This window comes from Sander lucioperca, chromosome 2 (genome assembly GCF_008315115.2).
Source record: "Sander lucioperca isolate FBNREF2018 chromosome 2, SLUC_FBN_1.2, whole genome shotgun sequence".
NCBI lineage: Eukaryota > Metazoa > Chordata > Actinopteri > Perciformes > Percidae > Sander > Sander lucioperca.
In genome coordinates this window covers 44,693,836-44,717,302 of record NC_050174.1, presented here as the reverse complement: position 1 = coordinate 44,717,302, position 23,467 = coordinate 44,693,836, and the positions used below count along the sequence as shown (strand labels likewise).

At 39.4% G+C, this 23,467-nt stretch overlaps 1 protein-coding gene across 2 annotated transcripts; it reads right to left on the bottom strand.

Moving 5' to 3' along the window:
• Positions 1–637: 637 nt before the first annotated feature.
• LOC116050651 (ectonucleoside triphosphate diphosphohydrolase 2-like) lies at positions 638–18,575 on the bottom strand. Of its 2 annotated transcripts, XM_031300876.2 has the most exons (9): positions 18,365–18,575; positions 12,961–13,078; positions 8,203–8,353; positions 7,898–8,057; positions 3,819–4,046; positions 2,782–3,054; positions 1,613–1,732; positions 1,273–1,407; positions 638–1,159 (listed from the first exon to the last, which is right to left on the bottom strand). In XM_031300876.2, exons 1-9 carry the CDS (start codon positions 18,479–18,481, stop codon positions 953–955), a joined length of 1,509 nt encoding a protein of 502 aa, XP_031156736.1. In that variant the 5' UTR covers positions 18,482–18,575; the 3' UTR covers positions 638–952. The 2 variants fall into 2 exon arrangements, with proteins under 2 accessions (XP_031156736.1, XP_031156737.1); XM_031300877.2 differs by lacking the exon at positions 3,819–4,046.
• Positions 18,576–23,467: the final 4,892 nt, after the last annotated feature.

The window sequence follows — 23,467 nt, the reverse complement described above, 5'->3', positions numbered from 1 at the left end:
AATCAGTGTTGTTACAAGCATCAGTGTTCCTTGAATTGCTTCATTAGCTTATCTTGTATTGGTGCTCTTTTCCAGGGCATATACTACTCTCAGCTTTATTGTAGCTTTTGGGAAAGGTTATGGTTATGGTTATTGTATTCAGCAGACACTTTTTACAATAGTTAAAATTAACAGTAAACTGTTTTTAAAGTAGCTAAGCCAATATTAAGCAAATTAGTAATAACACCAATGATGGCAATACAATATAAAATATCAATAATAAACAATAATAAAAATACCATAAATATACAATAAGTAGGGTAACCCTACTCATAACTCTAAGAATGAATGAATTATTTAAGGGTAAGATCAACAGATAAGTCTTGAGACCCCTCTTGAAGGATCCAAAACTATCACATGAACGCAAAACACTAGGCAACTCATATCATAGAATGCACGCATATTTTAAGATTACTGTTTGCAGGGAATGTGTCTGACCAATCACGGTGGGTGTGGGCCGCCTGGGCCAAAAATGCCAGGGCCAATTTTTTGTCCCAGTCCAGCCCTGCATGTGGGCTGTTCCTGTCAGGCAAGAAAACAGAAAGCATACTTCCCTAATGTGGTCGTCGAAAGAAGGTGTAATATGTAATGTATCAGAAACATTTACAAAAAACATGGTTCATTCTGTAGTTTAATTTTACACACACTGACATGAGTCTCCACAAGCAAAAAAAAAAAGGTTTTGGAAAGACAATTTTGCAGGCCATATTTTACGGCTTTGTTGATTTCACTGACGTACATAAGACATAAGAAGCTTTTATGTCATTGCACCAGTCTTAACATTATTACAACGAAATGACGTTGGTACTCCCTGAGCGTTAAAAAGCACAGCAATCAAAACAAACAATAGTGCAACAAAAAAAGTAAAAAAAGATGAATATGAGTTGGGCTGGGAGGTGTGTCACCCTTGCTCTTATACCATGCCTTGTTTATTTCTTGTGTATCTGCAGATCATGAGTAGGTATCCCAGTGCAATGAGGAGAACGGCGATGAAGAGGAAGAGAATGCCAGCCCAGGGCCCTAGGGGGAGAGCCTTCATCAGTCCCAGTCCCTCTGCTGGTACCAAATTGCTTCGACTCAGCATGTACCCCAAAGCCCAGCCTACAGATGCTCCTCCCGCCTGCAAAAAAACACGAGGGGACCCACTGAATATAGATTTCACTGACTATAGATTTCAGTGTTAACCTGAATCAATAGTTTGAACACAGACTGTTTCATTTATTTCCTTCTGACCTGTTTCTGAAAAGAGATGGACGGAAGGGAGTGCTCGTTGAATTTGTAGCCCTGCAGTAAGAGGACCTGGATGAAATTGGAGATGGCGCAGACATTCTTCATGTGTTTCTCTTTCTGATTTGTCCTTTTAGTCATCTATGGGTGGAAATACAGTGGGTTAAGATTTGTATTAGGTTATTCAAATCTCTATCAATTTGATCTTGTCTACCATTTGTACATTTCTAGAATAGTCAATGGTATAGCAGATAACACAGGGGTCTTTGGGTTGTTATACAGGAACATGTTTGAGAATCCTCATTTATTAGGGGCTGGGCTCAGAGAGCTGTGTTCTCAAGAGTACCTCAGAGATGGTCAGGTTGCAGATGAGTCGGATTGCCTTCTCCAGTTGACTGGGGGACGTGAGAGGGATGCTGGTGAGGTTGGTGATGTAGCTGTGAGCGAAGAAGTAGGCAGAGAATGCCTGTAGGGAAGATGGGACACTGAGTTAATCCAGTTACACAATCTTCCTGAGATGGTAAAGATTAGTTTTCAAACAAAGACATTGGTTAACATACTGTTTAGACTGAACCCCAATACATAATCATAACAAAACTGACAGTAAATAATGGGTGGGATACAATATACTGTCATCTATTAAGGATCATTTAAAATTTTAAATTGCCCACGGGGGAGAAATAAAGTTATTTGAATTTAATTGAAACATTTATAAGATCCCTTATGACATAATATTCCCTTTTTTCCATTATTTTACATTCATTTCACAGACACTTTTGTAGAGAGTGACTTACAATAAGTGCATTCAAATTCAAAAGGAACAATAGCTAGATATCTTTAAAAATTGGATTTGCAACCCTCCCAAATAACCAGCTGAAAGTGTGCTACAGTATAGGCAGAAATCGCAGGGGAGGCGGGGGGATCAGGACCCACCCCATCTGAGGGTTGTCCCCCCCATAAAAATATCATTAAAACCACGCTGTGTATTGTATATAATATATACTTCAAATAATTGTGTAAGTAGTAAAACAATACAAACACAAACAGGGCGAAAATACATTTTAAATTTAGAAACATTTTCAGTGGCTCTGGTTTATTGGCATTTCTTTAATCCAATTACAATCGTCTTGGGCGGCGCTAAGCGCAGTATGGAGCAACACCGCCTTTGCGAAATAGCCTCGGGAAGGAACATGTACATTCAAAGGTTGTTTTAGTCGTGCAACTGAAAACTCAGATTCAACAGATGGTCTAGGTAGCTGTCTGGATTTACCCTGCAAGGATCTGAGGAGCAGTTAACCATAGTCCTCATAAATCGACCAGAGTTTAAAATGCCAACACAGAGAAAGCCCAAGGCAACGGATAGCCAGCCTAAATGAGTGAAATCCGGTGGAATTTCCGTTGGCAAAGGAGCAATCCCGGAAGTGGAACATCGTGGATATAGACTACTTTGGACATAATCTTGAGCTTCACAACTTTTTGACATTTGCTATAGGTCTGTCTAAAAGGCTCCCTCACCATGAAGCTTCCTCTCACGTTGGGCTGGAAGACTCCATCAAAGGAGCACTTGGAATAAGAGCAGTTGTTGAAGGAGAAAATCTCTTTTACGTTGTCCAAGCATTTCTGGTAATCTCCCGTGCCCACTACTGATACAGACATCTGGGGGTTAAACTGGGCAGGTCTGTACTTTTTAGTACACGGAGAATCAAAGACATCCTCCCCTAGCTTGATAGATATATTGAACTGTTGTGGATAGCAGGGATTGGACACTTGAGGCTTCACACCTTCAGTCTGAAAGAGGCAAAAAAAGATAAAATTGAAACATTCTTTTGGTAAATATGAAAAGGAAAGTGCAGCATATGACAAGTATAATTGTATAAAAAAGTGAATATGGTAGAATAGGGAAACATTCACAAATTGCCAGCACTTATGGCTGGTAGTATATACAGTATGTGCAATCACACGTGCATGTATTTCAGTAGAAAGCACATATTTACATTGCCAGCTTTATCTACACCTCTTTTAGAATTATTAATAAACAGGGTTACCTTTAGACTGACAACCTACCAAATCCAAAAAAGATGGTTCACTAAGAAGATGACTTCACAACTTATACAGTATCATGTTCTGAAATGTTCGAAATTATGGGAAATACTTTAATTTGCTGCCAGAAATGTACAGGTCTTGATAGGTGGATTTTGTTCTTCGGACAGTGCCAGCTGCCAGGCTAGCTGTACTCCATTGCCAGTCTTTATGATAAGCTAAGCTAAGCTAAATGGCTGCAGACATTAGAGTTGTATTGATCCTCTCATCTAACTCTGTGCAAGAAAATTCTTAAGCCTATTTTCCAAATTTTCCATGTGTAACTATATAACTAAACTATTCCTTTGAGCACGTTTGGTGCAGCAGGTTGGTGTAGTCAATGTTGAGTACACCCTTTAACCAGAGCACTCTGGATTAAACATCCTTGTTGACAAGTGTACTACAGAAAGACTCTCAGGTGGCAGTTGTGTTACATATGTAACTGTTAAGCTTATAACTTTTTTTAACAGTACCTTGATAAGATGAGCCAGCAGTTTCCGCAGGAACTGGTCTTGGCCGTAACATAGGAAGCTCTGGGTGTATATTCTGTAGGTTTGTCCATAAAGCTTTAGCTCCATCGCATTATCCTTGTTCTCCACCTTTTCTGAGGTCTCAAAAGCGATCTGTGTGGAAGCTCCGCCTAAATCCAAAGCTCCAATTGTTGCTCTGCCAGGATTCAGCCAACGCCCGACAAAATCATACTGAATGGCAAGAAAGGACATGTCAGAACTTAACAGTTTGAATTCATGTAGGATAATATAAATATTCCAATTTTGAATTTTTGGAGAACATCAACTCAAAAACACTGACACTTTCAAAGCCCCTCTGTGTGGATTTTTTTTAGCCATGCAACCAACATGAATTCATAGCAATATCCATTGGTCACAGTCAGTCAGTCAGTCGGTCCATCACTGTGGTTCAGAGTGACATAGCTCTATGCATTGCCATGGAATTTTATATAAATAGCCATGGTTCCCTGAGGATCAATCCTAATGACGTTGGTGATCCTTTGACTTTTTTAAATTAGCTCCACCATTGACTTTTTTAAATTAGCTCCACCATTGTGTAAAATTTCCCATTCCCATCAGCCTCAGCTGTAGGCTACTTTGTGTTTAGTGCTAATTTGCACGTCAGCATGCTAACACGCTAAACTAAGGATCTGTACCAGGTGGGCAAGTGCAAAACAACAGTCCACTTTGGGCGGTAATGCGCCCTATCAAACTTTCACATGCTTGTGGTCTTAAAGGGTAACTACTGTTTTTTTCAACCTGGACCAACAATCTTTGAAATTGGTCCAGTATTAAGCGTGAATGCTGTAACCTGCAGCCACAGACCGGGCTGCAATGTAACCCTATGGGGCAAATGTTCAGCGTCAGTTTGGTCCACTAAAAGTGCTGTTTTTGCCACTAAAAGGCTCAGATTATTATTCTAAGTGTCTGACAACATTATGGAAAGGATCCCTACAGAGTGTGTTTATTTCAACCAAAACTAGAGTTGTGATTGTTGGAAAAGTGGGAAGACGACCCAAAACGGCTTTTAATAGTTTTATTTTGTTTCTGTTGACTTTGAATTAAGTGTAATTTACAATGCTAAAATTACTGTTTATTTACATGGAGTCTGGTGGGTTTAGCAAATGCAATTTCGCGGATGTTTTTATGTTTAAAAAAAGGATCTTACTCTTTAACAATAAGACCGACCTCTCTAGAAATCCTTTCCATAATGTTGTCAGACACTTAGAATATTAATCTGAGCCTGTCAGCGGCAAAACAAGCACTTTTGTCAATGTCAAAGATTGTTGTTCACAGCAGTCACTTAGACACAAAAACGGTAAACCCTTTAATGACATTTGGGCACTGTGGCCACCCACCAAGAGCCAGGTTCTGTCCAAGGTTTCTGCCTGAAGAAAGTTTTTAAGATAATGTTCTGATTTGACAGAAATACATCACACATGTAGGCACTTGACAACTTGCAAATACTTCAAGTGGGGCTTTTGGGACGGCACCCTAAGATAGGGTGACCAGACGCCCCCGGTTTCCGGGGACAGTCCCCGGTTTCGGTGACCTGTCCCCGGCTGTAGCTGTCCCCGGAAATGTCCCCGGTTTCCACTGTGACTGACAGACCCATAATTGGAATGAAATAGTTGTGCACCCCAATACGATGCTAAAATTACTGTTTATTTACATGGAGTCTGGTGGGTTTAGCGAACGCAATTTCGCTGACTTTTTATGTTTTAAAAAAAGGATCTTACTCTTTAACAGAAAGGTCGACCTCCTTAGAAATACTTTCCATAATGTTGTCAGACACTTAGAATATTACTCTGAGTCTGTCAGTGGCAAAACAGGCACTTTTATGAACGTAAAAACAAGCTGTAGTAGGCCTACAATTGACGTCCTATTAACTTACATTGTAGCTTGTTTCGCCGTTGCCGACTGCAGTGATCTCGTTTAATACTGGACCAATCATATAGTTATCATATTTGCATTCTGCATAAATCTCTGCACACCCATTACTCTGTGAAATATCTCACAAACTCTTCACTCAAACACATGCATCAGTCAACAAGCGGCCCCTGAGTAATCTGGTTTTGAAATTGCAACAAAATGTCTACATGGTCTACAACTTTATAATGTATTCTCATGTAAACTATTTATGTCAGCCAAGGTTATAATCGTTAACGAAAATGAACGAAATAACGAAAACTAGGTGGGAAAAAACATTGTCGTAACTGAAATAAAAATAAAAACGAGGCATTACAAAAAACGATAACTAAACTAAAACTGTAATGTCTGTTTGCAAAACTAACTAAAATAAAATAAAATTATCGAGTAAATGTCCTTAGTTTTCGTCTTTGTCGATCTTTCATAGAGCAAATAACGTTATATCTCACCGACCATGACATTTCCCGTAGACATGTATAGTTTCCGACTGGGAACCCAGAAATTCCGACATTCCACGTCAAATTGAACACAACATGTCCGTGGCTCCGTGCCATCATAGCGGTACCGAAAGTCGGAGAAAGCGGCAGTCCTATTTGATTATGACTGTGTCAGATAAAAGCGCCTTGCAGTGGAAGGTGGTAAAATATGTGGACAATTTATTACAGGGAAAAAAAAAAAATCACACGAATTGTGAATACATATTTCTAAAATTGTATGATGTTGTTGAGTTATTATTACACAATACTTTTTCTGACCTTTTTGAATCCCCCGACAAATAACCCATATTACAAAAAAAGACTAAAACTAAGACTAAAACTAATAAAAACTAAACTAAAACTAAGCATTTTCAAAATTAAAAACTAAACTAGCAAACCCGCTATAAAAACTAATTAAAACTAAACTGAATTTGAAAACAAAAAGTCAAAACGAAATAAAAATAAAAACTAATGAAAAATGCAAAACTATAATAACCTTGATGTCAGCACAGATATTTTTTTTAAATTGCTTAGCCAGTGTATTCCACCATAATGGTTATTATATTGCCAGATTCCAGACAATCCCACTTACTTATATATATATATATATATATATATATCCCACTTACAAATATGAATATATATTTCTACTGGTATGCTTCCTAGTAACATTAATGCAAAAATATGAAGAAAAAAACTATTACACCTGTGTGTGCATGGTTAAAATTCTGAAGTGCAAAATAGCTCAGGCTACAGCATAAATATTCCCATCCATAGATATATGAATAATCAAGTCTAACCTCTGAATTTCTTTTCAAAGTGCACCAGATTGATGCATTTAAACGTTAAAATACACAAAATGTTACATCTTACAGGGGAGCATGCCCATGGACCCCCCTAGGGGGGCTTGTGCCCCAGTGCAGCTCTAGGTCTAGTGACGGCCCTGGGGCAGTGTCCCCGTTTTAAGTTTACAAAGATAAAAAAATTACCTGTTTTGGAGGTATTTACGCTTCTGAGCTGAAAATGTCCCCGGATTTTGTCTCAGAAATCTGGTCACCTTACCCTAAGATAGCAGTTTGGGGAGGACGGGATTGGATGACACATCACACAAACTAGTTATTTTTGAGCAGGGGTGTTGGACTGGGGGTGGGGGGGACACCTCACACCCTCATGTGAGGAGGGCCCAAAAAGATGCTAGAATGAATAGCTGTGGATGCAGGAAGGGGCCCATAGAGAATGCCTTTCTACAGGGCCCAGAATTCTGTGCTACGCTCCCGTTTTTGAGCATACCACCACCTTTCAGAGCACACCTGCACATTGTTTTCTATATAAAACCACATGACGATGACATCTTGAAAAGCATCACGGGTTGATGCGTGTCAACGTACAACAATGTCCTATTTCACAGCATTGCAATGTGCATGCAGAAATTTGTATCACCTTTGCTTCCCAGATCAGCACATCCTGGCCACTGTTCCTTGGCTACTTCTTCTGTCGTTACAATGCATGTCTTGCACAAGTCAGGCACTTTTGATTCCTCCACAAAGGGGCTTTAATTTAACAGTGTTAAAGCACTTTAGGGTGAATTCTTTCCTCTGTGACTTTCTATATGTTGAACAGAAAAGTCAGAGAGCTCACCTTGACAAAGTTTTCAAGTAAGTAGTTGACTGTGACCCAGCCGTATGCCCCCTCCTCTTGTCCACTCAGGATGGTTGCCTCTTTGAATTTGAAAGGGTAAGACCGCAGTTTGTTTTCCACTTCTTTCAGTAACCGCTGGGTCTCTGTGGCATTGACTATGCTATTAAAAAGTGGTGAGAGTTAAATTGGGAATAACAATATTTATATTCTTCTGAGATCCATTTTAATGCATTCATGCATAATTGATAAGAAGTGTGATAGAAATAATAGTGCAATATCCTGTCTTAATAGGAATTTCTACTGACTTCAAGAGTCTCATGCCTGCAGTAGCCCCCAGCTGGAGTGGAGTTTGGTGGTGCCTGGATTTGGGGATTTCCTTCACAGCTTGTTCCAGACAGGCCTTCAGACTTTCTGCTGCCCCACCACGAACACCTGCGTAGCTGGATATCCCTCCACCTTGTCAGGAAGAGAAAGTAGTTCTGCTTACAAAGAACTCAGCCTGACCTTCTCAAAAACTGGACTTCCCTGTCTTTAAGGATGAATTACTTACTGGGAGAAAGGCGAAGTTAAGGGTTTCTAAGGAAACTCTGAATACAAACAAGGAACAACTGGCAACTGGTAAGGATGTAGGCACTTAGGAACAAATGTCTTGCACAACACATAGCATGTTGACATTGTGTCTGTAATATTCTGATAAAGTCATTGGATAAGTTTAGGATGGCATTGTGGAACTGAAACTGAGAATGTCTTTACCACCAGGACAGTCTGGAGTTAAAGGATTGGTTCAGGCAAATTACAAGTAAACATATTTTCTCCCTTACTTAGTTTTGAAAATATATCTTTGTAGATCTCCTAAGATTTTTAATGGAGGTGAATGGAATTTTTGGAAATTAAATTTTTAATTTTAATTTTTTATTGCTTTTATCTGGCTAGATACCACAAGAGGTTAACGAAGAAAACATTTGTTTTGGTTATATCAACCATAACGGTAATTAAGGGTTAGACTGACCTAACATCTAACACAGAGATCTTCAACAGGGGGTCCATGAACCCTCTGGGGTCCTCAGAGTTACTTCAGTGGGGGGGCCGCCAAACTATGTAAAAAAAAAAAAAGTTTTTTGAAAGTTTCTTTGTTTAAGAATTTAAATATGTCTGAAAATATACATTAATATGAATCCAACATATTAATAGCAAAGATAAATGGGCCTATTTAGGATAAGCTTACTATAGGTAAGGTAGACACTATGATAGCCAAACAGTTAAGCTTAAGGATTCACTGTGCCTTCCAAATGTATGTTACATGTTAAAACATGATGTATGAATAATAAGCATTTATTTTAATATTTAGTTTAGTTTAATATCTACTTTAATATCTACTCAATTGTATACAATATATGCAGTAGGGGGTCCCTCCTCGGTCTCTCTTTCAGCTAAGGGGTCCCTGGCCTAAAAAATGTTGAAGACCCCTGATTTAAAATAAGGGTACAAATCATACACTTAAGTAATGTTTAGCTAATGCATGACTCATGATGATTAAATGCATGAACTACTGCAGGATGTATCAATGAAGGATCAAGTCACTATGACTTTATGTTCAGATCACCAATTAAGGAATGTTAATTCACAGTGATTTTATGCAGCCATATTAGCTGGATACCACATACATAAAAGTTTATTTCAGACCGATGCATTTGCTCCACCTTCCTGAAAGGAGAACATTAACTATTCTCATAGAAATATAAAGCAATTTTTTCTCAATTCAAGTCTATTCTCGTCTAATTTGTCCTTTGGCACCTGCTAGATGATTCTGGTTTGGTGCAGCAACATGTAAATGTTTGCATCGGACGACCAGTTTGATAATTTAAAAAAAGCTTTGTATTTCCGTGAGAATAGGTATTGTTAATTTGATCGCATATCAATTAATGTATTAAGTAACTGTGAATTACCATTCCTCAATTGATGATCTGTTAACGTAAACTACGACCATAAAAGGGTAAGTAGTAGTCATTTTATTTGCTAATGGTGAGCAACACATCCATCCTGCAGTAATTCATGCATTAAATCACCATGAGTCATGCATTAGTTAAAGCCACTGGAAACCCAAATCCACAATAGCCTTCTAACTATGTAATTTAGGATCTTATATACATAATAATAGGTATCTACAAGTATTACTAATTAGTTTCAATCCAAATTCGAAATAGTCATTTAAGTTTCTGTTAAAGGGTAACTACCGTTTCTTTCAACCTGGACCCTATTTTCCTATGTTTTCTAGTGTTGTCAGACACTTTGTTATGGTTTTGTCTTATTTTGGTAGTCTTTCTGTTTTGTATTTTGCTCAGTTCCTGTTTTATTTTGATAGTCTTGTTTTCCTCCCTAGTCTTGTCTAGTTTTACTCCCTCTCTTGTGTTTTCCCGCCCTTTTTGATTGTTCTCCCAGCCCTAATGTGTTTCACCTGTTCCCCAGCCTAGTGTCACCTGTTGCTTGTCTCCTCATTTACTCTGTGTATTTAGTCTCTGTTTTTTCCTTTGCGTGTGTGGGAGCATTACGACTGCTCGACGTTCTGTGTGCAGCATGTGTTGCTGTTTCTGGTTTTGTCAGGTACTATTCTGTGATGTACTGTGTTTACCTGCTCATTTCTGGTTTCCTTGTTTGTTCCTGTCTTCCTGGCTGTAAGTTTTGCTGTACCAGTCGCCTGGACACTCTTTGTTGTAGTTTTTTGTTGTTCAATAAATTCTGAGCTGCATTTGGGTCCAAGCCTCTTCTCTAAAATGTGACACACTTAGAATATTAATCTGAGCCTGTCAGTGGCAAAAAGGCACTTTTGTGAAGGTAAATACAAGCTGGACAATTGCCCTATTAACTTACTTGTAGCTTGTTTCGCAGCTGCCGACTGCAGCGATCTTGCTTAATACTGGACCAATGTCAAAGATTGTTGTTCCCATCAGTTACTTAGACACAAAACCATACGAAAGTAGGGTCCAGGTTGAAAAAAAAACAAACGGTAGGCTAGTTACCCTTTAACTTTCCTGGTATTGGGTTTTAATTGGGCGTGATAATGTACAGATATTTATTATGAATTTTACGCAATAAATTCCGCGAACCAATCATAGAAAAATGTATGAGTCACTTGTACCATGCAACAAAACTACTGCTCCCGCTCAATCTCTCTTTGAGTCAACTCATCTCTCCTTAATATCAAGCCTTTCGTATTTTTGCTAGCTAACGTACATTGCCTAGCTATCTAGCTTTCTATTTCTTCGTGCCATCATGCTTGTGTGTGCAGTCCCTGGGTGCACATTAGAGGTGTTGAAATTAATCAAATAATCGATGCATCGGGATGCGGACATGGACGATGCTGCATCGATGCAGTGGCCCACCATAATCGATTATACCGCAATGACATTGCTCGTTAATTTTCCGGCTTAATTTTACTTGTTTCACACACACACACACACAGACAGACAGACACACGCAAAACGGCTGAGCGGAGACACGGGAGAGTGGAGAGAATCACAAATCGAGAAGAGGAAAGAAAACACTGAGAAACCGAGAGACACTAGAATAGTTAGCTTGGAGAATATCTAAGTGGAATAACAAAGCTGAATAGGTGTAACTACACTACGGCACTTTTCCTGTCTAACAGCAGTGGTTTAGAACAAACGTGCTAGTGTGCCTGGCTAAAGTTGGAGCTAACGGACTAGCTAAAGTTGGAACTAAGGGCGGAGAGTTACTGATTCGGAGGATGCTGATTTTGGACCGGAGAGGACGACAGCGTGTTTCCCTGCTGAAGAGGACTTTGCTGTAGCTGGTGACTGGTTTTAGTTTTCGTGTTTGAGCTGTGTTTCTTGGACTAACAGCTAACTGTAAGTTGGATTTCTGTGCGTTTGCTTCACTGAAGATAACGTCCTGCACGTCCACACGAGTTACCATCAGGCCCGCAACTTCTTTTTTTTTTCCTCTTGGTGGGTGTGGGTGGGTGGGTGTGTGGTAACGCAGTGGTTTAATAGGTTTTGAGTAAGTTTTACATTGAAACTGCTGTAAGGAAGAATCATTTTGTGTAGCTGGAGTGTTTTAAGTGGAAACTGATAGAGAAACTGGTAAAGGGGTAGTTGTGTGTAATATCATTTGAAGTAATATTGCAGTTAGCATATTTGAAGGGTGTGATTTGTTATATATATTTTTTTTGTTATTCAATCTAACGGCTAAATATTATTTGTATATTTAAGTTATTGTTCAGTAAACAATACTTTTTGAGTTGTCTAGGGTCAGTTATTCCAATACAGCACAATAGATTTGCTGGTTAAAAGTAGGGTGGTATATGACTAATCCAAAATAGGTAAACCTTCATGGTAGCTACCTTAAAGAAACGAACCCAAACACTTCATCATTCCAGTCTCAAGTTACTTATTGCAGCTTGGGCATTGCACTTGACAATGCAAGTTTGTCAAGTCAAATATCCTTTTTTTTTTTTTTGACGCATCGTGATGCATCGAGATATTGAATTGAATCGAATCATTGACCTGATAATCGTAATCGAATTGGGAGATCAGTGAAGATTCACACCTCTAGTGCACATCCACCGGTGAAGATGACAACTTGTCATTTTATTTTCCGACCGCGGTGGACTTGAGGAAACAGTGGACCACGTTTTTGGTGAGGCGTGGTGGAGTAGGCCACACAAACCGCCCCTTATTTCCCAAAGACCAGTTTAAACATTACTTATATGATTTTGTACTGTTATTATAAAGTGTTAACGATTCATCTGTGTGTTCAGGGGAGAGTGTGTTTGTCCCATGTTGGTGTTTCCACTTTAAGAACACAGTTCTAAGAAAATGCTGAATACTTGTTTCTTTTTTAAAAATACTTCTTTGCCCTGAACAAGACCTCTCAAGCAGTACTTCCTTCCAGACTGCAAGCTAACCACAACTAGCTTACCAATCAAATACTGACTGGACTTCCTGAATCTTGTCAGTATCAGTCTTTGAAGCCTCAACCAGGCAAACCTTATTTTAAAGCAGTGTTTATTACGCCAGCCTTCTCACAAACTGGGAGCAGCTTACCTTGTGCATTACACTCGCTGTGCTGGGTAACAATACCAGTGCCATTTTGCTTGTCAGCCGGCCATTTGTAGATGTACATGGAGGTGTGGGATGAGCCTGCATCTAGAACAATTCCATACTGAAACAGACAGATCATTAAATGTCAGAAATAATATGGTAACAGAACATACAGCATGCCTCCAGTACCTCGTTTTAGCTATCATTAATGCAGCTCAGAACATGGACTATCAAGTTAATCTAATTTTCACTATCTGTACTTTACTTTATTTATATTTCTGGAAAGTTTTACTCCACTACATTTCCTAAATAAATGTATACTTTTACTCCTTTACTACACTGCCCCTAAGAATTTTTGTTGCTCGTTACTATAAAAGAATCAGAGGAAATTTAGGTTACACTTTACTTTAAGGTATCTACATAAGAGTGACATGAAACTGAACTCATGAACGTGTCATAAACATTATAAACAAGTCATAAAGGTTATGACATAACGCTTCTTTTAGTAAGTGTCATTCGGTTTTTGTCATAAGTTATGGTTAGAGTTAGGGTTCATGTGTTATGACTGTGTCATGTCACTCTTATGTAGATACCTTCAAGTAAAGTGTTACCAAAATTTGTTAGACTGCAAAAAAGCAGGTTTGGCGAATCATTTCTCCTAGATTGTAAGTTAATGCACGCTCCATTTCAGTTGGTGACGTAATGCCTGTTTCTTGCCTATCGTTTGGCCGTCACCGAAGGCCAAAACTAAAAAAGAAGAGGAGGAAGCATAACTGATAGCATCATGGAAACACCTGATGCAGGCTCAGCCACCAACATATGTCTCGCATTACCAGACCTTCCTCCACAGCGCTGCAGAGGAGGGTCTGGCTAGTCCACACAGCATTCCGAGATGTGAGAAAAACGTGCTCTGGTTTATTGGCATTTCTTTAAACCAATCACAATCGTCTTGGGCGGTGCTAAGCGCCGGACGGAGCCTCTGCAAAATAGCCTCGGGAAGGAACTTGCGTGTACGTTCAAAAGTTGTTTTAGTTATGGCTGAGTGAAGATTTCGGTACATGCAGCTAGCAGTGTTGGACGTGTAGTACTGAACTGTCTGCTGATTATATCATGGCATTGTTTATTGATCTTTTTTATTTCCTGTGCTGTCCATATGCATGTCAGTGCCCCGGACACCAATGTAAATAACTTGAGTTCATGTTTTGTAGATCTTGGTTTGTTTATTTACTTTTGTTACCTTATTTTATTTATTTTTATTTTATTATTATTATTTATTTACTGTTGTTTTTATTTTCAACATTGCTGAGTTGATTACCCTCTGATGTTTTCTGATGTGGGGAAAGGGGGTGGGTATATACAAGCCCAACATGTCCTCATGGTGAATTGTTAATTTGTTGTAACAAAACTAAACTGTTTAAAAAAAAAAAAAAAAGTTGTTTTAGTCGTGCAACAGAAAACTCAGATTGGAGAGATAGTCTAGCTAGCTGTCTGGATTTACCCTGCAGAGATCTGAGGAGCAGTTAACCATAGTCCTCATAAATCATCAAAAAAACTCATTAAAAAAAACGCAAAGAAAGCGGAAGGTAACGGACATCCGGCTGAAAAGAGTGACATCCGGCGGAATTTACGGCAGCAACGGAGCAATCCCAGAAGTGGAACATCGTGGATATAGACCCCATAATAACAGACGATGATCACCCCGACGACAGCGGTGAACGGGGTGGTGATGAAGATAACGTCACTGTTTCCGTATTTGCAAGAAATGTTTTCGTGCGTTGGAGTGAAAGATTCTTCCTCACAAAAAAAAATAAAATTCTGTTTTTCTATATGTTAATGACAGACTTTGAATTTTATGTTTTAGGATGTGTGGAAACCGTGAATATTATGCTTTACTATAAGGAAGCCACAATAAAGTTCATAATCAAAGTTTTTTTTATTAACTTTGAATAATTTTATAATTACGTAATTATTTACGTAATTCTAATTATTTAATATCAGAAAAATACTTTTGATACTTAACCCTCTGAGGTCTAAGGGAATTTTTAGATATCTTCTTGAATTCTCCTTTTAAGTTTTTTTGCATATAACCTGATCCCCATGTGTTTCATATCAAAATGTTCAGAACAAACTCAGCTTTCTGTATAGTAACGTCCAAAATTGTTTCACATCAATGTATAAATAGATAATTTGGCCCTCAATTGTTTTGGTGCTTGAAATGAATTTACCAAAGTATTAGGTTCAGAAAAGTAGTGCAATATATGAATAAAATAGTAAATAAATGTCTGAAATAAAATGTAATATCACTTTTTGAGTAGGACTGTTGTCACACATCGCTTGGACTCGCCGGTGCGTCATTTGTCCACAGAGGGTTAAGTACAGTAAATATCTTATACTTTAGATACTTTAAAGTGCCCATATTATGAAAAAATCACTTTTTCTGGGATTTGGGGTGTTATGTTGTGTCTCTGGTGCTTCCACACACATACAAACTTTGAAAAAAATCCATCCATGCTGTTTAGAGTGAGATACGGTTTCTGAATGTGTCCTGCCTTCAGTCTCTGGGTGAGCTGTTCAAAATCGGCACGGCTTGTGACGTCACAAGCCGAAACGAGCAGGCTAACCGCAACCATTAGCTCGTAGCGTTAGCATGCTAACGCTATGGCTAACGCTAGCATGCTAACGCTCCCAGCTAATCCTGCCTTGTAACTGACCAAAGTTGTAGAAACAGCCTTTCTTTTACTGTCTATGGAGCTAGCTAGCTGACATGATCTACATCTGAGCTACTGGGCATGTGCAGTGCAATCAAAGATAGTACAGAAGAAGAAGAAGAAAAGAGGTCTCACTCTGTAGCTAAAACAGAGACCAGCTGAAAAGAGGATCTGCAGCAGTGAGAGAGAGCACTGCAGTACAACAAAAATATGGTGTTTTTTGAAAATTAAACCATGTAAACCTATTCTGGTACAACCTTAAAATACAATTATGAACCTGAAAATGAGCATAATATGGCTGCTTTAAGACTTTTACTCAAGTCATATTCTAAAAGGTGACTTTGACTTTTACCAAAGTCATTTTTTGGTAAGATACTCATACTTTTACTCAAGTATTGCTTTCGAGTACTTTATACAAGGCTGGACATACCTCACAGCCCCTCTGATAACATAGGTTTACTGACTACATCTGTAAAAACCAAATTGGTGTGAAATGTTTTTTTTTTCTGTGTACGTTTGATTTAGTGATGTATTTGTATTTACTACTCTGTGTTGTACAACTTGCGTGAGCTTGTTCTGTTTAGTTTGAACTTACTGTTACTTGGGTAACAGGATGTGGCTAGACCTCCAACCGTCAATTGTTTTCTTTTTTCTTTTTTTACCATTTTGCAACTTCTGTACATATTCTTATAGATTATCACCTTTTATGGTTGAACTCATCGTTTTTGCAAACACATACTTTCATGAGACTAAACGTATAGATTAACTGATTTGCTATAGTGCCCTGGGTTATGTTGTTATGTATTGTGGTGTCTCATTCTCCAATGTTGACTTTGTCTGTCTTTGTGTGCTCTTTTGCAATGACAACTTCAAAGCATCACGCTCTTCTGTAGGCAAAGGCAGGCAGAATGAGACCAATTTCTTTTCAAATGTATTTCAAAGTGTCAGCAACGTTAAACAAAAGGATGAACACATGAGTAATGTTCTCAGAAAAAAAATCTCAAATAAAACACAAGCAGCTTCTTTTATCTCGCACCCTTTGTCTGTTTCTTTCTGTCTTGTCTGCTCGGTGGTGCTTTGCACCGCTTCCTCCCTAAAACACACCTTTTAATCCGTTGAGGTTAGCATCTGTCGCATGCCAGGAAAAGTGGTAAGAGCTGCGTGTTTCCTTTTGAGCATTCAGCAAACACACAGACTTTTGGCTGAGCAAGTTAAAATCAGGACACATGAGGTTCAAAACTGACCATTGTCTATGATGATAAGCTGAGAGGTTTTTCAGCAACAGTAACAAGTGAAAAACACTTATATTTGAACCTGTGTTCTAATCTAACAAGCTACTTATAAATTTACTATGTTTTAATGTAGCCTAGTTGTGGGTGGTGACATTTTTTTTTTTTTTTTTTTTATTTTTTATTTATTTATAAAGGACAACACACATTAATCAACATTTCTGTAAATGTGCCAGTGTTAGCCAGCCGGCTAATTTTCAACTATAGTCCTTCGGCCAGATGATTTTAGACCAGAGCAGCAAGAAGTAGCAAGATTTTAGTGCAGGTTAAACTACACAGACAGAAAATCAACGAGACATTAGTACAGATTAAACTACACAAGCAAGAGTCAACCATACACCATACAGACAGCTAAAACAACAGAAAAGCTTTCTCAGCTTGCCATGCAGAGCCACAGAAAGCATCAAAAACCCCAGCACAGCTGTAACCCAGAGTTAGGGAATCCATTTAAATAGTCAGTGTTTTAACCATAGACTAAAAAAAATTCCAATCGGTGTGTAGCCATGCCCCTAAAGCATCCCCTGCTTTATCGTCAATTTTAAAAAGAAATGGGACAATAATTTACTAAATGAACATCATGCTGTTTTGAAGAGGACTTGAAAGTAGTGATTGCCACTTCGGCATTGGCTTCACTTTTCAGACCTAGAAGCTTAGTCAATTATTTTTTACAGTCTATGATTTTAACATACTACACCAAAAAGGATTGGGGTGGTGACGGAGGCTGAACCTTATTATTTTGCATATATGTTTCACAAGTCCCTCCCCAGGGTTATGTTTTCTTTGAGCCCTTATCTTGAATAAAGAATGTGCAACACCCTCCCAACAACATGTTAAAATATTAAAACAGTATTTCATTTAAGCCCAATTTAACAATTTAAACTTTATTATCTTAATAATGGAATTTCTAAGGTGCACAACCTATAGCCCACATTATAAATCCCTGATGCACAACTGGCATCCTCTGCTTATGGCAAAGCCTTATGAACAATGGTGCAAGTAAGAGATGTGCAGTATATTTCAAAGAAAGACTGTAATAGCATATAAATCTAGGATGAGAACAAAAGATCCTCTCTTGTTCTCATAAGAAAGTCAGACTGCCCCACCTTCAGCCAAAGGAAAATTACAATGCAATGCAAAAATTTAAATTTTCGTACAGTCCCTAATTGTAAGTAAGTAAGTAAGTAAGTAAGTAAGTAAGTAAACTTAATTATAAAACACCTTTCAAAACCATGGTAACACTAACAAGGTGCTGTACAGAGCAACATTAGTTTAAACGGGAGGAAACAGTATGACTAAAAACATTAATTAATGTAATGATAATACAGTGGAACGATCTGCAGATCTATTGAAAACAACTATACCTGTAACTTGCCAATTATAAGATGATGCATACAATAATTCTTTCATTACCATGTACTCAGGTGGTGTGTCCATGTTTTTAGCAGGAAGGGCCACCAGCAGAATCCCGACTATCGCCAGTATCAGCAGCACAACCGCAGGGAGTGTTTGGGAGTAGCGGAGAGCCATACTGGAGACTGTGCGTGCGCTCGGAGGATCCCGGCAGCTCTGCGTAAAAGCGCGCGAGTACTTAATGCTCAGTAATGAAACCCACAGACATACAGGGCGTGCATTTAATAGTTGACGGCTGTGGGTTTGGTCTGAGCTTTTGACGTGTCTTTTGGTAAGTTCCCAGTACCGCTTCCTCTCACTCCTGCACGAACCGTCGCGGCCGCGCATGCACACACGCACTTGGTGATGGATATATTTTATATTTTAGATTGAAGTTATCTTTCTGACTGTATAGTTTGGAGCCTCAAAGTGTTCAATATTAAATACATTAACACGTAACTATTAAATGAATAATCACATGAATACATTGTGCAAAATATATAAATGAAACAAGAATGTTTAAAAAGAAACTCAACGCATATGGAAGTGTTATTCGATTATTCTTATTTTCAGAGTTTTATTTAGGCTATTACATTTTTAGTATCGAAATGTTTATTTCAAAATGTGCTTTTTTAAAAGTCTGTTTTTATTTCATAGTGGCATTTTCCCAATTACATTTGATTGAATGCCTCTTTATAATTTATAATGTCACATGTCATAATGACACATTATTTAATGCCTGTGTTGGTGTCACCACCTTCTCACATTTCCAGTATTATTAGCTATTTCTATATGTCTACGAAATCAATAAGATATCCAATATAACTTATTACAATAAGAATAATGAAATAACATTTCATAATAACAGCTCATTGTCTTTCTGCTGTGGCCAAAGATGGCAGCTCATCCTCTGGCAGCTAGAATAATGTTAAAGACACAGTTGGCAGGGTTTAGTTCAGTTTCTCTCCAGACCGCCACCAACCACAATTAAATCTTATACTGCTCATCAGCTGCTGGACAAAGAATACTTCAGCAAACAATTGTCAACTCTAAATGATTACCACAGAAGTATAAAAGACATAATAAAATAGGAAATTTTGCTGTAACAGCCCATAAAACAGCTGGCAACCACTATAGGGTTAATACTAATGGCTGAGTAGAGAGATAATTTGGTGAAACGTTAACATTATCAAAAGCCAAACATTCCCAAGAGCCAAACTGAGATGATTAATGAGCAGCATGCATGCCTCACTAAGTGATGTTCTGCTAAATCATTCTGGAGAAAAAAATTGTTTTCCTCTAGTCTGGATCAATGGAAGTAAATTTCCAGGATAAGACTGACATGTAGCTCACAGTGGACATCAGCTTGTTGTGTGTTGCCATTCTCAAAATCCCTTCGCTACGGGAAACAACAACCATTGAGCTAGCAAGCTACTCACTGAAAAAGGCAAGTTTTTAAGATTATTTGGATTGTGCAACAAGGTGGGCCTGCTTGGTTCTTTCAGTGAATGACTGTAAAGATTTACAAAGAATATGTTTATGGACTGGGACGTTTTGGTGATGAGTGCTGTGGGCGAAGTACACAGTGCAACAGAGGATATTACATTTGTTTGGGGGGCATTTTTAGGCCTTTATTTTCACAGGACAGATGAAGACATGAAAGGGAAGAGAGAGAGGGAATGACATGCAGCAAAGGGCTGCAGGTTGGAGTTGAAACCGAGGCCGCTGCGTCGAGGAGTAAACCTCTACATATGTGCGCCTGCTCTACCAACTGAGCTAACCCGGCCACAAGGATATTACATTTAACCATTTATCCAGCTAATTTAAATAGCTCACGTTACTGTATTGTGTGAACAGTTAACTTCATTTTATATTTTATGCAGCGTTTTCTTTTGCGGGGTACAAATGTTCCACCAAAACAGGTTCCTTCCCGAGACCATTTTGCAGAGGCATCGTCGCTGTGTCTGGAACTTAGTGCCACCCAAGACGATTGTGATTGGTTTAAAGAAATGCAAACAATGCAGAGAGTATCTTTCTCCTATGGCAGAATGTATGTGTGGTGTAGCCAGGGAGATAGGTCTGGCAATGCAAGACAAATTTTTCTCTGATTGTATCTGTAACATTTGCTGGGATGAAAGGACCCAAATGCAGGAAGAGGCAGGCAGCCAGGCAGAAGAAAAAAAAAAACAGGGAGCAAACCAACAAAAGAGATCCAAAAGCAAAAGGCAAACACGAGGAGTCCAGAACTGAGGAAAGCAAAAGACAAAGTAACAAATCCAAAAAGTCCCCAGAGAAAAGGATAACAAAAACCACAGGGAAGATACCAAAAAACACACTTGACAGGATACAGACACAAACTAACAGGGAAAGGACACAAAACAATCTGACACAAGACAAAGGGAACACAGGGGCTAAATACAAGAGGTAATGAGCAAATGAGGGACAGGTGATACAACAGGTGAAACACATTAGGACGGGGCAGGACAATCAGACAAGGCGGGAAAACACAGGAAGTAAAACTAAACACGACAAGACAGAAAACAGGCTATCAAAATAAAACAGGAAACAGAAATATACACAATGCACAGAATACTGCAGTCAAAACAGGATAAACCGGGAAGTTTATACAGAAAACAGAAACATAATAATCACCAAAAACGGGGAAACAGAAACACTCAACACCACAACAGTATCTTCACAAAGTTCAGTTTGACAATGTCGTCTTGAGCTTGAAGAGTTGCTTTCTCACATTTTGTGGAAATTATTGATTGAGAAAACAATCTGCAGATTAGTCATGGTCATGTGTTGCAGCCCTTATGCTACACATGCTACTGTATATATGTTTGTACACGCATGTGATATTTGTTTACAGTATACTGTTTATATAGCCTAGAAATCTAGACGCACCCTAGTGGCAGCAAATGTAATTTGCAGCCAGGGTCAGTCTAGCAACTCTCCGTTGGCGTGCGAGCTGGAAAAAACAAATTCTGGTCAGGCCAATCACATCAGTCGGTGGGTGGGCTTAACATAAGGATGGCAGAGTTGCGACAGTTCTGCGTTAATTCCCTGCTACTTGAAAACCAAGAAGATGGCTGCTGCTGCTGGCGAACCACGGTCTTTCGAATCAGCTTTAGCCGCGACTCTGAAAGACTTGGAGTTAAGCACTGAAGTCATTCAAAAAGGAAGATGTGTTCGGAGTTTTGCCGACCGGATACGGCAAAAGTTTAATCTATCAACTAGCATCGCTCTGGTTGGCTATGAGTGCAGAGGGAATTTGAAAGACAACCGTTTATCCCACCCCTCGGATTGAGCCCTGCCAATGGTTAGTTCCCAGACCCAACATCTTGATGTGGGTCTGGCATGTCAGGCTACTGTTTATATGTCTGACTGGCCACATTGATGTCCTGTATCAAGTAGTCCATACTCCATTACCATAGAGACTTGTGTCAACAGCATCTGTCAGCCGCCCCCTAGGAAGTGTCAGAAATCCCACTTTTGGGTGTCCCGGGTGCCGAAGGGATACATATTCCCAGCTGCCTCAAACATTGATAGAACTTTCGCTATTCATATGCCCTTTTCTACTGTAGTGCACAACCACCCTTCAGACCTGACAACGCCACCTCCTGTTGAGGGTCAGGAGGAACCCTTTAAACCCTTAATATGTTAATTAGTGTGTCGTGTGACCAACTCTGATTCTCCCCGAACAGGAACAATTAACAGGAGGCAAATATTGTACAAAAATAGGTTTGGTTTTATTACAAAGAAGTTTAAAAAATCCCAATTAAAATAGCAGGGGCAGATTAGTAAAATAATAAATTAGGTGGCAGCTATATTTGGTCTTAAAGCTACACACCGAGCCGATAATCGGCTGTTGGACAGTCTGGCGAGGTCAGTGTGTTCCGTGCCGTCATCCGTCCGAGGGCCGTCGGCCTTCATTTTGGCCGATTTGACATGTATAATCGGCGGGGCGGGCACTGCCGGCAGTCGGACTCAAATGACCCATCTGATTGGTAGAGTACTAACCTGGAAACGGGGAGCGGAATGAGCGTAACTAGAGTCTCTCAAAATCTGATGAAATTCTTTTAAACTGACCTTTGTCGATCTGAAATGAAGACAGATTCAACAACTGCATGGCCTATTTCTTACTTAAAATGTTTCCAATCAGCTGCCGGTTTTCATTTTTGGGCGACAATACAGATTAGTGCCGCCTGCTGTTATGGAGACGTATTACGTCTCGTCGCTTTGGTGTGTTCCGAGGCACTTTTTTGATCAACTCGGGTAGACTGATCAGTCCAACTGCCTCTTCTGCCGAGGGTCGGCTGTCTGGTCTGTGTGTCTGGGCCTTTACTCTCCTCAAAGTAGGAAGGTTGGGTCAGCGTGCACACACCACCCCAGGAGGCGATTGTAGGAGACAGAAAGAGGAGACAGAAGGCCCAGCACCGACAAGGACATGCACTACACACTTATTTCTACACGATTCGCTACGGCATATCATGCAAGATTCACTCCAATATATCATGCAAGATTTACTACAAAATATCATAAAAATCACTACAAAATATACAGTGTCAAGGCTACATACACATCGCCACAGCGTGTCACCCGGTGCAGTCTCACCACAAGGAGGCAGTGTGTCGACACGGACCCAGCCTTGTACAGGGTCAAGCTGTGGATATACAGAGAGAGGAGAGCAACCTGTGTTCAAACTAACTGTTGCCTTAGCCAGGCTAGCAGGGCCGACCGGCATCCTTCTAATTCCTCCCCGCCTTCCCCACAATCCACGGGCGCCCGCTGGTCTGGTGGATGTCCTCCAGAGGACAGTTCATGCTTTCGCGGCGAAATTTTTGCGGCGAAAAAAGTTTATTTACCCCTCAAAAATAGGTAATTGAGCACAGTAGTGGTTATGATTATATCAGTGACTATGTAACTACATGGAAACGGGACAAATGATACCTGGTTCTTGTAAAGTAACAGCGTTACAGAAGGCTGGCGGTAGTCTTGCGTTGAAGTCCCGTGGGATTTCAGTTGTAGCAGGAAAAGGTAAACAGCAGTGTACAGATTGGAGCGTGGTGTGAGAAGAGTGAAGAGCGGAGGTGTTCACCTGGGAAGAAGCTTGGAGTAACG

Coding starts and splice junctions, on each gene's coding strand:
- LOC116050651 (XM_031300876.2), bottom strand. CDS start 18,481: ATGGCTCTCCGCTACTCCCAAACACTCCCTGCGGTTGTGCTGCTGATA. Junction 8,354..12,960: donor CAGCGAGTGTAATGCACAAG/GTAAGCTGCTCC, acceptor CTTCCTGACAAG/GTGGAGGGATATCCAGCTAC. Junction 1,408..1,612: donor GCAACCTGACCATCTCTGAG/GTACTCTTGAGA, acceptor TTCCACCCATAG/ATGACTAAAAGGACAAATCA.